This window comes from Mixophyes fleayi, chromosome 1 (assembly GCF_038048845.1).
Source record: "Mixophyes fleayi isolate aMixFle1 chromosome 1, aMixFle1.hap1, whole genome shotgun sequence".
In the NCBI taxonomy this organism is placed as follows: Eukaryota; Metazoa; Chordata; class Amphibia; order Anura; family Limnodynastidae; genus Mixophyes; species Mixophyes fleayi.
The window spans coordinates 205,675,098-205,690,605 of record NC_134402.1 but is presented as its reverse complement, the minus strand read 5'-3'; the positions used below and the strand labels follow the sequence as shown (position 1 = coordinate 205,690,605).

At 48.5% G+C, this 15,508-nt stretch overlaps 1 protein-coding gene across 8 annotated transcripts in view; it reads right to left on the bottom strand.

The window, feature by feature from the left end:
- The window catches only part of MATK (megakaryocyte-associated tyrosine kinase), a 308,995-nt gene that overhangs the window by 79,453 nt on the left and 214,034 nt on the right, over nt 1-15,508 (bottom strand). For 3 of the 8 annotated variants that reach the window (XM_075204813.1, XM_075204805.1, XM_075204806.1), the window contains exon 3: nt 14,005-14,211. The exons of the other annotated variants lie outside the window; for them this stretch is intronic. In XM_075204813.1, coding sequence (XP_075060914.1) covers nt 14,005-14,118 — 114 coding nt within the window. In that variant the 5' untranslated portion in view covers nt 14,119-14,211. The remainder of the gene's footprint in view (nt 1-14,004; nt 14,212-15,508) is intronic. 8 annotated transcript variants of the gene reach the window in all.

Genomic DNA, 15,508 nt, shown 5'->3' with positions numbered 1-15,508 from the left:
GAGATATATAACAGAAGGATATAAACGCTGCGGGGGCAGGTAGATGAAAAGGTTCAGGCATAGCAAGAGTTAACTTATATGGGTGGTAGTGTAAAACTGAGTCATCCAATCGGGAAGGACGAAAGGGGAGGGCTTAGCCCTCTGAGAGGCTTATAACGTATAGGAAGAGGTTTCAACTTCCTCTTGCCGTCTTGAGAGTTTAGAGTGAGTATATCCTGCCTGCTGTCCTGGTGAGTATCACTGTATAATCCTGTGTTATACTGCTTTGCGGATTGTGATTTTGTACTGTGACTTTCTGTGTCTAGTGCTTTCTCTGATTTTATTGTGGTCTCTCTTCTGTTTATTTAGTGCCTTGTTTCTTTTTTCCCTTTTTCTTTGTCTTCATTCTTCCCCTCTTTTCTCTTTTTCCTTCTCTCCCTCTTTTTCCCTACCCCGTGCTAGCTTCTCCCATCCCCTTCCTTCCAAAGTGCTGCGGGCAAAGCAGGTTTGTGTCCCTCCCCACCGCCTGGTAGAGGCTGCACTGCCCGCTGCTTCAACTCCCAAGCGGCAAGTCCAGGTCCAGGACTAACCACTGGGTGACTCTTTCTTCCCCCTCTCCGGCCGGGCATCGGGTAGGCCAAGGGGGTCCGCCGCAGCTGTGTCGGGGAAAAGTGACTGCGCCCGTGCCTGTGCAGGCCTGGGCGTGTTCGGCCATGCATGCGCGGTTGCGCACTGCGGCTCCGGCGGCCATTTTAGAATCGGGCGCTCGCGGAGCGCCCGTTAGTTCCCCTGCTGACACCAATGTATTGGGGGCCTCTGTAGAGCACGGTCCCAATATATTAATGTTCAACCCCCCCTCCACTCCTCCATTGCTACAAATCCCTGCATTGTCCGGTGGAAGCAGGACTAGATGCTTTTAATAATTCGATGGGACACTGAATATAAGCAACACCCCTTTATCCCCTCACAAGTATCATAACATAGGTATATATACAAACTAAGCACGGAAACTGATTATCTCCTTATGGGGTTTATATCGTATAAAGGTATAATAGTCAGAATGCAGAGCTACTCTATATTCTATAAAAAATAAAATCTACATACCCCTTCCCATTTTTCAGTTTGTCCCATTCTAACCCCCCCTCCCTTCTGCCAATATGCTTAGCTCTTCATAGGCAACCCCCCCCCCTCCGGGCAGCAACACTCCCACCCCCCACCCCTGCCCTTCATGTTCATCTTTGTCCCCCCACCCTAACCCCCCCTATTTTTTCCTTATCTCCCCCCCCTCTGCTTATGGGCCCTGCTTCTCTGTCCCTGCCTGTCCCAGTAATCTAGGTTTAACCACAAGGCTCATTCTTCACAGTTTCGGTTTCTTCGGTTTGTTTCGGGGCACTCAGGTAGCTGCGTTAATCCCTTCAGTGATGTTGGGAACTCGCGATGTGCAGATGGAGGCTGGTGGGCCAGGTGCAAGGCAGGGTCATGCGTCCTCACTGGTAGGTTCTCGAGTCACTCCCTGCAAGGTTGCGTCAAATTTAGTTGATGCGGTTCACCAGGCAAAGTCCTATTGCAGTTAATGAACCCGGTTCGTTAGAACATAATTCGGCACTGTTATTAGTTGCAGGGACTGTGGCTCCTGGTCCAGGGAGCTCTCTTTCTGTTTCCTCCTCTGCAGGTTCGGCGAGGAGTATGGCAGCAGGACTCGGGCCACGCGTGCTTCTTTGCGAAAGCCGCGGTTAAGTCTGCTTCGGGGCATAGAGCAGCCGGTGAGCATGCCAATGGTGATAGCTCTGATTGTGTTCCTCTGATAGTGAGGTTCAGAAGTGTGGGCGCAAGGTTGAAAAGCTGCTAAAGAGGAAGTTAGGTGGTACCCGCCGCCGGGTCAGGGTTGCAAGGGGCAACTCCCTGGGCAGAGTACCGGGTGATTATGTGGTGCGCTGTTCTAATACAGCCATCCTGAGGGACATTGGATGTAAGGTGCGTGGTCAGATCCACACAGGAGGTTTAGTGGTATGTGTGCCATCACTTGCAAGGTAAAGATGCTTTGGCAGCAGCGAGGTTTCGCTCTGATTTCGGTGAGGAAGCATTTTGAGGGCGCGCTTCTTATGTGGAAGCCGCATCTACGGCAGCTGCGGAGCCATCATCACGAGTGGATGGTTGTGGACGGGAGTCAGTCGGTGAGCATGCCAGTAGGGTGGCTGGTGTTAACTCTGATTCAGGCTCTTCTTCCTCTGTGAGTGAGGTTCCAGCTAGGTCCCGAAGTTCGGACCCGAGGTTATTAAGGTTGCGGGAGAGGAAGTTGTGTGGTACCCGCCATGTGGTGGGGAGTGAAAGTGACAGCTCCAAGAGTAGAATAACAGGTGATGATGTGGTGTGCTGTTCCAATACAGCCGTCCTTCGGGGCATGAGAGGCAAGGTGCGTGTAAGATGCACACAGGACAATTTGTAGACATGTGTTCCATCACTGGCAAAGCAAAGGGTGCTTCGGCAGCTGCAAGGTCACGCTCTGGCGTGGGTGAGGAGGCCTAAAGAAGGTTTTCCAATTGGTTGGAGGGCTTCCTTTTGTTGGAGGCTGGTTGCCTGGGGAGCAGGCAGGAGGAGCACCTAAAGGTTATCAAGAATAAATACTTGATTCAGGGGAGGTATATTTGCTCTAGAGGCAACATGTGGAGGCGATATGAGGAGCCATTTCACAGAAAGAAGGATGGTCTGTGGTGATGGAGCTGGGTGGTAAGGACGTGGAGGTGTGGCTAGAGGTTAATCAGCCTAGATCGAGAGTGAATGATGTGTGTTGAGACAGAGAAAACTCCCTTATAGATATGATCACCCCTTTTGAGGTGACTGTTTTGCCTGCAACGGAGGTCATGATGACAGAGGTGTGGCCGCTGGGTTTAGGCATGCCTGTGCAGCATGGGGAGGGTGGCATCCCCAGCAAAAAAAAAAAAAAATGCCCTAGGAGGAGTGGTCCGGTTACCACTGACAGACCCACCGCAGGAGCTCCTGCTCGTTAATGCCTTTTTCACCTATTATTTGTGTCAGAGTTAAGTAAAGGGTCAGCCTCCAAATTTCTATGGGACAGGTTTAGGCATGGGTACATTGCCGGTAGGTGGAACAGGGCAGTTTGGTTTTCCCAAAATTTAGAAATTAGCTCCAGAGCTGCCGTTGATTGCGGAGGAGAAAGTGAGTAAGGAAGTGTTATTGAGTTGAATGTGTGCCCCCCCCTTTTTTTCTGTCCCTCCGATTCAGGTTCCGGTTATTTCCCCGGTGGGGGTGGTACTGAAGAAGGAAGTGGGTAAATTTAGGCTGTTCCAGCATCTGTCTCACCAGCATGGTATGTCGGTGAATGATGCGGTGGCTGAATCTGAGTGCTCGGTGGGGTATCAATCCTTTGAGGACGGTTTGTTGACAGTGCAGTGTTGCGGGGCTGGTGCGTTGCTGGCGAAACTTGCTATGGAATCGGCGTACAGGCTTCAAATTTGCATCCATTTTCCTTGAGTTATATTGGGTTTTGTTTGCAGGAGAAGTTGTTATACCTGGGTATTGAAATTGACACTGTTGCAGGGCGTTGTATGCTTCCTACAGAGAAGGTGGCTAAGTTGAGGGGTGGGATTGCTTCGTTTCAGGATGAGTACAAAGTACAGTTGAAACAGGTGCAGTCGCTGTTTGTTTTTAATTTCGCTTGTAGAGTGATACCCATGGGTAGGGTTTTTTGTCGGTAGCTAGAGAGGGCTACGGTGGGGATTACAAAGGCAAGGCATTTTTTGAGGATATCCAAAGAAATTAAGGACAATTTGCTACATGGTGTTTGTTATTGGAAAGTTTTACTGGAGTTTGTTTGTGGCCTCTGCCTGTCGCCAATAATGTGGAGTGACAATTGTTTATGGATGCTGCTTGGTCTTTCGGGTTTGGGGCTTACCTGGACGGGGAGTGGTGTGCAGCATCCTGGCCATGTGCTTGGCGTCAGGAGGGTCTCACAAGGAATCTCTTATTGTTGGAATTGTTTCCTATCATTGTAGCTATCGAGTTGTGGGGTGGTTGTCTTCACAATAGAAGTATATTTCTGGTGTGACAATTTGGGTGTGGTGCATGCCATTAATAATCAGAAGGCTACCTCCCTGCCAGCGTTGAGGCTATTGAGACACTTGGTTTATAGGTGTTTGACACTTAACATTACCTTTAGGGCGAGGCATGTTCCTGGGACTGCTAACGGGATTGCGGATGCTTTGTCTAGGTTTGATTGGGAGAAGTTTTGCTTGCTAGCCCCCCATGCTAATGATACTGGTGTTTCATTCCCTGATTTTTGTCTGGCAGATTATAAGGCTGGCATAGCAGAGCTTGCTAAGCATTTGGTTGCACCGTGGACTTGAAGAAGTATCAGGAGGCTTGGTCGTACTGGGAGGGGTTTTGTGAATCAAATGAGGCTCGAGGTAAGACAGAACAGCATTGTTTTCAGGCTGGTAGGTCAAAGGCATATATGGTGTCTGCTTTTACTGGTATTTCCTTTTTCTGCAGATTAATGGTAGTCGGGATGTGACCAAGCAGGCATTGGTGCGTAAAGTGTTAAGAGGGTGGGCTAGAGTTTCCCCCCCTTTGGAAGACAAGCATATACCTGTTGATAAGAGATTGTTAGTTGATCTTTTAAACGTTATTTCGGTTGTGGCTACTGATGAGTTTAAGGCGGCTTTGTTGCGACTGGTGTTTGTAATGGCTTTTTTCGGGGCTGTCAGAGTAAGCAAGTCGGTAGCTTCGTCTAGAGCAGCAATTGGTGCAGGGTTGCTTTACAGGAATGTTGTGGTTAAAGATGAGAATATTGCTTGTAAGATACATAAATCAAAGACTGAATCTTTGGGTAGGGGGAAGTGGATTACTTTGCATCGTAATCAGGATATAATAGTTTGTCCAATTGAACTGACAATATTGTACAGGGCATGTCTCCTGCTCCCGATAGTAATTGGCTTAGGCATCGTGATGGTTTTCCCCTTATGAAGTTTCAGTTTTCATCAGTCTTCAAGAATTGTGTTGTTAAGCTTGGTCTGAGTGCAGCAGAATATGGGACTCATTCCTTTAGGATAGGGGCGTCTACAGTAGCAGCGGAGGAAGGTGTGCCTGAGCAGAGGATCATGGCTTTAGGTAGATGAAGGTCTAAGTGTTTAAATGGTATGTTAGGCCAGCTGTTGCGCTTTAGGCTTAATAATGCGATGTAGTAAGGCTGACCCATGACATGCGTTCATTGTCTTGTTGAAAGGAGGTGCAGAGGGATTTGCCATTTCTTTTCCTCGGGTCCCCCTGCGTTGCACGCAAATGTAGCAGTGCTTTCTCTAATACTATATATAATGTTTTGACATTTATTTTATATGCATTCTTACTCCATGTTACAGGTTCACAACAGGATGGGAAGAATATTTGGCTGGTCGGCCATTCATTTATTTTTTGGGCCGGTAAGAGCGGCCCTGCTCATGATTTGAGAAAATTCCCCCGGGCGGAGTCAGTAAGATGGTTAGGTGTTAGGGGTTTGCGTTGGGCGTCACTGTTGAATTTTATAAAAAACCACCAGCATTAGTTAGAGGCTTTAAGCCCATTAACTGTAAAGGGCACAAGGCCCTAGTTAGTGGGCTAGAGCCCATAGTCAGGAAAGGCCACAGGGCCTAGTCAGGGGCATAGAGCCCATAGTTGAGAGGGCACAAGGCCCTAGGTAGGGGCAATAAAGCCCATAGTGAAGGGCATAAGGCCCTAGTTAGTGGGCTCAGAGCCCAAGGCAGAGAGGGGGCAAAAGGCCCGTAATCAGGGCACAAGGCCCTGTAGTTAACTGGGAAGAGAGCCCATGGCCCCTGGTAAAGAGGGCACCAGGCCCTGTAGGCAGCGGGCGTGAGAGCCCTGAGTAGTGAAGGGTGCAGTCCCAGTGTGTGGTGAGTAGGCTAGGTGATAGTCCTAGGTAACAGTAGAGTAGAAGGCTCCTGTTAGCTTTCCAGATACAAAAGCAGGGTCTTATTCCGCCTGCGCGGCGAATACTGTATTGTGCATTGTATTTTGGTTGTGCTGTGTGTCTTTGTTTACAGGTGCAAGACGTCAGGCCCCCATTAAAGGTAGGCTCTTGTTTCCTTACTGCTTTCCTGGATAATCTGTGACTGTGGGGACAAAGTGTAGTTAAGAGCATACACATAGCTAGGGAAGAACACACAGTAGTTTCCCCGTTCCGTAGGTCCCTGGGGTTACTCTGGTTTCCAGCGGCAGTGATTGTGCAACTTACTGGCAGTGCAGCACAGCCCATTTGCGTTCCAGGGGCGTCCTGTGGTTCTATTTCGGAGATCCAGTCCTCAGTTTCGGCAGGTTCTCTGGCGGTTCCGGACTGGGACGGTGTTCTGCTTGAGTGAAGGCAGCCGTTTCGAGTTTTCGAGTTTCGAGTAGGGACGACTGGCAGTTCCGTGGGGCAGTTGACACTCCAGTGGTGCGCTGCTCCAATGGCCCTCTTTCATGCCAAATGTGACTGGTCCTTAGGATTCCGTGAGTGACCCCATAGGAGAAGATAGTCATCTCAGTACGACCTGGGTGAGGGTTTAGGATCAGCCCTCTGGAGTGGAACGTGAACACCGACTGGTGTCCCCCAGTTTATAGTCAAGTTGCATTCCTGACCATTAGTTAGTTGTTAGGGTTGGGCCGCCTGTTGTTAGTTAGTGTCAGTTGTGTGGGTTGTACTTACTAGCCTCGCAAGTAGAGTAAAGGGAGGCTGTGTTGTGTCTGTCTTCCACAGGTGTTGGAGAGGAGCAGAATAGCAGGGGCCGGAAGTTGGAGTGCCCGATGAGTATAACGCTCTATTCCTACTTGTGGTTAGGCCCTCATCGGAGAGGTGAATGGACTACTCGAGGCGGGACTGTTCCTGGTCTAAATTGCTCATAGTCCTGCACCCTTGGCAAGAAAAAATCGAGGTGGCAGCAAGCGAGATATTGACTTAAGTGTCCCTGCTCATTGCCGTGGTCTCGGACAGCCCTCTCCTGGTAGGCACAGCCTTAATTTCTGTTTCTTCCGTAGAGGGAAGTGGAGTGCAATGACAGAGCTTCGGTTGCTGGTCTGCTGGGATAGGAGAGTGGCTGGGGTATCTCGGAAGAGGACAGGAGGTGACCATCGTTTGTAAGGTAAGTTTATCTGTGTGCGTCTGTCCTGTTCCCCGAAGGCGTTACACTACCACACTGACAGTCACAAACAGCCTGTTTACAGTCTCCTCTGTATGGCGAATGTGGCACAGTGCAGAATAGCGATAAATCATGAGTAATATCCAACATAAATGTCCACAAGGATTATCAGTATGAATTTCTTAGCTTACTCTACACATTACGCAAAGAATCATGCCAGGCTTCTCTTTCTCACACGACTAATGAATGCTAAACAATATAACATAACAGTATAGCATCCCAAGCAGAAGAAGGAGACTTTAGTCTGCATATAAGAATATCCTATGTGACAGATACTGTAAATGGACCATCATGTGCTAACTTCATCATTAATAACCACATCAGTATCTTGTTATCATTCCTTACTTGGATCACGTCTCAGGATATTTGATTTAAGTATGCCACCTGTCCCAGCAATTCTCCCACATCCTGCCTGTTCTTAGTGAAGCAGGCAGAATAGGTGCCTCAATGATGTGATTTGCGTCATTTTGCCCCCGCCACCTGCAAAAAAGCAACTTCATCGCAGGGGCAGGGCCAAAATGAGGCGATTCACCATGCCCCACAATTACCCGCCCTTCCACCATGTCCCCTATCCGGCATCTTCCGAAATGTCCCAACTAAAGCTGGGCCAGTATGAACTATAGTCTCAGAAGAGTTTTAAGTTAATTAGGATAAGTAAATGAGACCCTTGATAGTCTGAAAATTACATACTACCATGTGACAAATGACCAATCTCAGCAGACAGGGTGGCATAGGCGGTCCATGCTGTCACAAAGACATATCAAGCAATGATACTTCTTGCACTAAGGCATTAAGAACGCTACATTGTAAACATAACAAGGGTAATTATAATTGGTTAATATCACCTCCCTCTTAGTGGTGCTCAAAATACTGTTGTTCACTAATCCATAAGTTCAAATATACATAATGTAAATTTCTATATTTAGAGAACTGTAAAGTTTTTAAACCCTGGCTTTTTAATTGCAAGTACTGTGCAAAATACTGGTTTTTAATAGATCCCATTTATTTGAATGCAAATAAATAAATGCACAAGGACAATTGCTTTTCATGAAATTTGCACCAAATACCAATTACTAAATAAAAGTAGTAATGTGAGGGAATAATCCCAATGAGATCACTGACTCCTGTAGTAAACTGAGCAAAGGACAACAGACACACAAGAAACAAGAAAAATACAGAAGCTTAGTTTAACTAGCCAACAGATAATTAAGTGCAGTTTTTCCACCCAGAGGATAGGCAAAACAAAGCAACAAACAAAACCGTTGCTCCAACTAAACAAAACTAGAGATGCTCAGGCTCAGTTCCTCAAGAACCGAACACACGACAACTTGGGGGATCTGAGTACCGAGCCGAGCCCGCTCGGTACTTTCGCACTTTTTCGGAATCGAAAACGAGACAAAACGTTATTGTTACGTCGTCAGTTCTCGGATCTTGCGAGTTTTGAAATCTATAAATACTGCCCTCCACGGTGATCTAGCGCCATTTGAAAGAGAGACACACAGAAGGGGTAGTGTGACTGGATCACTATTAAATAACTTTTGGTAAAAATTTATTTAAAGCGAATAGTGCAGGGCACTTATTTATGTAATTGCATTTGCACTTATTTTTTTATATTGTGTATATTGTAAGATAGAAAATCGTAATTTTGGAGACCAGGGGAAGAAATTTGTCTCTTGTTTAACCTTGCTATAGGATATGCCTATTTCTGATATATATATCTGATACAATGAGCCTGTGATTACAAAGCCTCTTGTGTATTGTGATGTGGAAAACTAGTTTGTTTTGGTTTTTGTTGTTCTGTGTGAATATGTATTCTGAACGGTCTGATGAAAGGCCACATGTTAATTAGATCTTTTGATGTGTGAAGGTCAAACATTGAAAACAGGAGCTTTTAATTAAGACTGGCTCCTGGTTTCTCTGCATTTGAAAACTAGGTGTAGGACATCACAGCGTTTTTAAGAATTTCATAGCTAAGTATATATATTAGTGGCTTTGCAATATATGTGAATCAATGTTTTGGTAAACGGGGTTACATCCTGAATCTAAAAATAGCCTATGTCACAACTGTATAAAAGATGAGTTGTGTGAGCATGTAATGTATCATTCTGATGTTCCATCTGACCTGACCACTGATACCTCTAATCAGTAAGAGCAAATAAAACATCACTCTGCTTCAAAGACCTGCTTGACAACTCCTTCAATATCGCTGTAATCCTGTGACCTGCCGATTAGACCCTAAAATTTAATCCGTTCTCCAGCTGATTCTGAGGTTTGGACCCAAGCTTTTCCAGTACCACCACTTTGCCTGCTACCTGCAGCTCTGGTCAGTGTGATAGGCCAGGGAGGATCCATTCACAACAACCCGGATCCATAGACGGAGGTCCGGAGTTACCAGCCTAAGTACAGGAGTACACTAAGAGTGACAGTTACCCAGAAGGAGCGCCATAAAGGAGTTCAGTGGTGGCAGCAGGCCCCTCCCACTGTGACAGGAGGGGCGTAGTCAAAATAATGAAAGGAAACGGTGGAAAAGTAAGCCCAGCCGGTTCCCAGCAACAACAGACAGGGTGGCATAGGCGGTCCATCCTGTCACAGATTTCTGGTGGAAGCGTTGGGATAACCGCAGGCGACTTTTCGTAAAACCAATCAGGACAGCCGAGTTATTCAGAGAGGAATAACTGCAGCCAGGAGAATGCACAGGATGTCTGATTACACCAATGTTTCCAGGACGGATCTCGAGACTTTGCGCAGTGCCAAGGGCATTGACAACAGCCATTCGCGAAACAGGGTGGAGATGAGAGAGGCGCTGAGGGAATGGCACTGACAGCATGGTACCCCAGACGGCCAGACAGCAGAGAATCTTGATCAACAGCCTGCAGAGACCTCTACCCAGCAGACTTCACCCGCACAACCAGCCCCTCTATCCTATGATGAGCGCAGGGCTGCCGGGCTAAAGATCCAGCTGGCGGTCTTATGGAACTTATCTGCAGCTGAGCGGGCACAGGTCATCGAGGCATGGTGCCAAGAGGGAAGGGCACCAGCCTTGCAGCCCAGGGGGGAGGCACCCCCTAGAGGATCAGGACTGTTATCTTTACCTTGCCCTAAATTTGAGGACTGTGTTGGGAATATTGATGAGCACCTGCAGGTATTTGAAAGGACCTGCAAGCTACATGCTTTACCCAGAGAAGAATGGGTTAAGCATCTGGTGCCCACACTGCAAGGACGTGCAGTGGAAGCATACCGTGGGGTGCCCAAAGAGGACTGTGCGGACTATGAAATAGTAAAAAGGGCACTCCTTAAATGGTACACTATTACCCCAAAGACCTATTGTCTGAAGTTCCGGGACTTTACAAAGGACCTCCACGCCACTCATGAGGAATTTGCCATCTGCTGTGCGGGGCAGGTGCCCAGATCGTGGATGAAGTAATAGACTTGATGTGCCAAGAGCAGTTTCACCGAGGGTGCGCACCGGAGGTGACAGAATGGGTGCTGGACTGGAAGCCAGGCACCCTGGAAGCAGCCACACAGCTGGTGGATTAGTATGTGGCAGTAAGGCCACACTAGCAGAAGCACCAGGTTATCAGCCAACACCGAAGGACTGTATAATCAGGGGGACACCTCTCTTCTACTCACCCCCAAAAGCAAGTACCTAACCCTTTGGGTACCCCTCGCCAGCCACTGCCCCGCTCTGTCCCTGGGAGTTATCGGAGACCATCAGAGCCCAGGCTGGAGAAGAAGTGCTACAGCTGCAGGAAAATCAGTCATTTAAGGATGGACTGTGCCACAGCCCCAGCACCCCAGACTCGTGCCCCTAATCCGAGTCCTGGGGCCCGCCTAACTTGCTTTAACTGGCAAAGGTGAGCCATTAGAGACTGTTTCCACCCCTGCCAGCCCAGTGGAGTGTGGAAAAAACATGTGGAGAAACTTGCAGCCAGTCCAAGTAAGACCCCTGCAGGTTGAAGAACTGAGAGACTCAGGGGCCTCAATTATTGTTATGAGTCCCCATCTTATTGATCCTGCTGCAGTATTGCAGAATCGCACTGCCAAAGTTACTGTGGCAGATGGACTTGAAAAAGAAGTTCCTGTAACAAGGTTGTATCTGGACTGGGGAGATAGCAGTGAGTTGCGACATGTTGCCGTTATGGATGGCCTCCCAACTGATGTGATTTTGGGCAACAGTGTTGGGGGTGGAATTGTGACTGCATTTCTGAACTCTCTTACTCGGAGCCAAGCTGCTAAGCTACAGTCTTCAGGATCTACACCTGCACAGCCCAGCCCAGCGGAAAAGACCACATCTGCTATTTCTTCAGGAAACAGCCTGCCCTTTGCATATGGAAAGACTATATCCCCTAGCAACGCAGAGGATGTTGTCTCTTGCCAACCTGATCTTGTGGGGGTGCACGTGTTGCTCCTGTCCCTAGCAGTATGCCAGCTTCAGCGGTGAGTACAGCTGACCACAGTGACCTCCCTTTAACTGACCCCACTTTGACTGACCCTAGTCACCCCAACATAGAACCCCCTGCAGCAAATCCTGACTTAGATGATAGTGAGGGCCACAGGGAAGAGTTCAGGGCAGCACAGCTCTCTGATCGCTCACTGGAAAGCATGAGACGCTAGGCTGGCAGCAGCCTTCCAGCGATGGAGGTAGAGAGTGGGATCTGGTGTAAACAGTTGATGTACCGTGTAGCTAGGAAGGTAGATGGGGATAGACCAGTGTTGGAACAAGTGCAACTAATGTCAGTTGCCCATGAAATCCCTATGGCGGGACACCAGGGCAGAGGCCAAACACTGAAGCGCCTGACACAGAACTTCTTCTGGCCTGGAATTTTGGATGACGTCCGGGCCTACTGTAAGTCCTATGATGTGTGACAACCTTGGAGTCAATCAAACCAGGTCGGTACACGTTTCACCAGAACAGATGCGTAGTCAGCTAGCCAGGTCGGTACACAGGATCGGCAGATAAATGTATAGAGGGAGGAGCGTGAGACATTCCGGGTCAGGAGCACAGGCAATCAGGGAGGTCAGCAAGCCGGGTCGGTACACAGGAAAAATGGAATCCAGAAGGGTCAGCAAGCCGGGTCAGTACACAGGAGGTCAATACACACAGGAAGCAGGAACAGGGAGGACACATGTATCAGGAGCCAGGAACAGGTAAGTTGCTCTGACACTCCTAGTGTGTCAGAGCGCTGTTTAAATAGGAAGTCCCTGTTTGAATTCCCCGCCCTTAGGTCTGGCGGTCATGTGACCGCCGAACCCGGAAGTGCGACTTCCGGGTCCGACGAGCGGTGGGGGAGTGAGGAGTGGTAAGTACCTGTCGCACCTCCTTTTTGCTTATCAGGACGTGCCGTATGAGTCTACCGGTTTCTCCCCCTTTGAACTACTATATGCCCACAGAGTCCGTCGGCCTCTTGACCTTTTCCGACAATCCTGGAAAGGGGAGCTACCCACTCAGCATGTCTCTGTGGCGGAGTATGTGTTGAAGCTCAGAAATGGGTTAGAGATTCTCATAGGGCTAGCGCAGGCTAACCTAGCGCAAATGCAGGTGAAACAGAAGACTTGGTATGATCAGGGCGCGCGTGCCAGAGTGTTTGCAATAGGGCAGAAGGTCCTTGTTCTGATACCCACGCGCCATAACAAGCTCCAGGCTGCCTGGGCTGGACCGTACATGGTGTCAAAACGCCTGAGTGACATCACTTACATGGTGTCATTTGATAGCGACGGTAGGCGGCAGCAGATCTACCACATAAATATGTTGAAGTCATACCATGAGCGTGTGGAGTCGGTAGCAGCGGTTTGCTTCTTACCAACTGAGGAACCAGGAAGTTACCCACTACCTGATCTCCTCGCGGATGCCAGAGAGGAAGGTGGTGTAGAGGAAGTAGGCTGGGATGAGCAGTTGAGTGCCCACAAGAGGGAGCAGCTTGAAGCAGTGCTGTGGCCCTTTGCGACTCAGTTCAGTAGGAAGCCCGGTCCGACTTCCTTGGTGATGCACACTAGTCGGACACTGGTGAGCATAGGCCAGTTAGGCAACCCGCTTATCGGGTCTCACCAGAGGCCAAGGAAAGTATATACAAAGTATTTATAAGGAGGTACAAGAAATGCTTGCGCTAGGGTTGAACCAGCCTCATTCTGGATTCAGCAGCTGTGGTGGAATATGGTGTGAGACTGTGCTGTGAGTTTCAGAGCGATACCTGGGATAAGCCCAGGAGAGATGAAGGATCCTGGGGGAGGAGTGGTGGAGATTCCCCAGGCTTCAGGGCCTAGTCCAGGCCCAAGCCCAGGAAAGCAAGACCATGCTGGGCTTTCAGCTGGGGAGAAGCAGGAATGTGTTGGTGTTCAGCCTGTAAATGACGGGGTCCCTCCCAGCAAGGAATGGAGTGCTGATTTGCCTATAAAATCTGCCAGAGATACAAAGGATGTTCCCCAGGCTTCAAAAATCAAGCCAGGCCTGAGCCCAGCAGAGAAGGATCTAGCTGAGGCGTCAGAAGAGGTGAAACAGGGATGCAGTGATGATCGGTTAGTGGAGAGAGGATCTCACTACCAATATGTCAGGTACGAGCATGATATTGGATGTTGCTGCAAAGACTGTATGCCTACCTCCTTTGTCTGGTCTGCTTTTGGAAGGGAAAGAGTTAACGAACTGTTATATGCAGCCTGGCAGCATTGAAATGGTGCAGTGTCTGATATTGGTTTGGCTGATGCTGAATTAATGATTCAACCCATAAGTATTAAAGGAAAAGGGATTTCTGCTGCAGTAAGCCCTATAGAGGGTGAAGTGGAACCTCCAATACCCAAGTCACTCCCCGAGGTAACTGATGAAATTAATATGAAACCAGTGACTCACCTGGAGGAGGTTGCTGCATGTGATGGGCTGCCAGATTCTGAACATAGTGAGGATGATGAGATGTCTCTGCCAGAGCGGATTCGTCTTTTGGAAGGAGTAATTGTAAAACGACATTGCCAGATTACCCTGAAGAAGATAAGGCGCAACTCCGCTTATAGTTCAGATCGTGCTGGATACAATAGAGTAATAGAGGCAATGGAGTCAGCCCTGGGAGAAGAAATTAGTAAAATGAACATTTTAAAGGAATGGCAAGCTCACAAGAGCAAACTAAGTAGTGACGAGGACCTAGCAGACTCTGTGTCAATGCCTGGTAGTGTGTCTGGGTCTGCAAATGTGTCACCACCTACAAATGTGCTATTATCTAAAAATGTGCAGGTATCTGAAAGTATGCTGTTGTCTGCAAACATGCCTGGCCCCAGTGCTGATAGCAATACGCTCATCCCTTTACATGACAACCCATTATATGATACCATCAGGTCCCTGGAAGAGGAACCACCAGTGATGGGGTCACGAATGGCCAGTGCAGAGGCGGGGGGGTCGCGGGCTTGGCGGCATATAATGCGTCGGGGCCAGCGTCCTCTTCCTCATCCTTGATTGCGGTTATGCAGCCGGCGTTGTGTGATCCCCTTAGGGCGGAAGTCGCAGTCACGGTACTTCCAGGTGTCTCGGTCAGTGGGGAGAGCGGCTCTGTTCAGCATACTCCTGGGCGTGAGGCAATGGCTGATGTCAGCAGAGGTAACCCTGTGTTGAATGTAATATTGTTCTTTCAGATTCTGTACCTAATGCTGTTGTCCCGGTCAGTTGGAGGACCAAGCCCGATCAGCAGTCTGTCTCTGGGCTGCATAATAAAGCGTGTGGTAGTGTGGGTAGCACCCCTATTAACCCCATGGTCATGAAAATGAATCCCATGTTGCAAGGTGATGCACTTGTTTCAGATTCTGTGCCTATAAATGTGCCTGTGAATATGTCAGTGTCTAATGCTGTTCTCATGCTTAGGGAGGAATGTAAATCTGAGAAAACTGTCTGTCTCTGGGCTACAAACTAAGACAGTGAGTAGAGTGGAGAATGTCATTAGTAACTCTGCAGCTGTAAAAATTAACCCCATGTTGCAATGTGATGTACTTGTTTCAGATCCTGTGCTTACAAATGTGCATGTGAATATGTCAGTGTCTAATGCTGTTCTCATGATTACGGAGGAGTGTAAGTCTGATAAAAGTAACTCTGAAGCTGTAAAAGATAACCCCATTTTGCAAGGTGATGTACTTGTTTCAGATCCTATGCTTACAAATGTGCCTGTGAATATGTCAGTGTCTAATGCTGCTCTCATTTTTAGGGAGGAATGTAAGTCTGATAAACTGTCTGTCTCTGGGCTTCATACTAAGACAGTGTCATGAGCCGAGGCGGTACCCATAGCCGCCGCGGCTCGCTTCTCGTGCTCCCCGGCGTCCCGGCTGTCACCATGACGACCGGGACGTCACTTCCTCCTGACTCCCGGCCGTCGCTA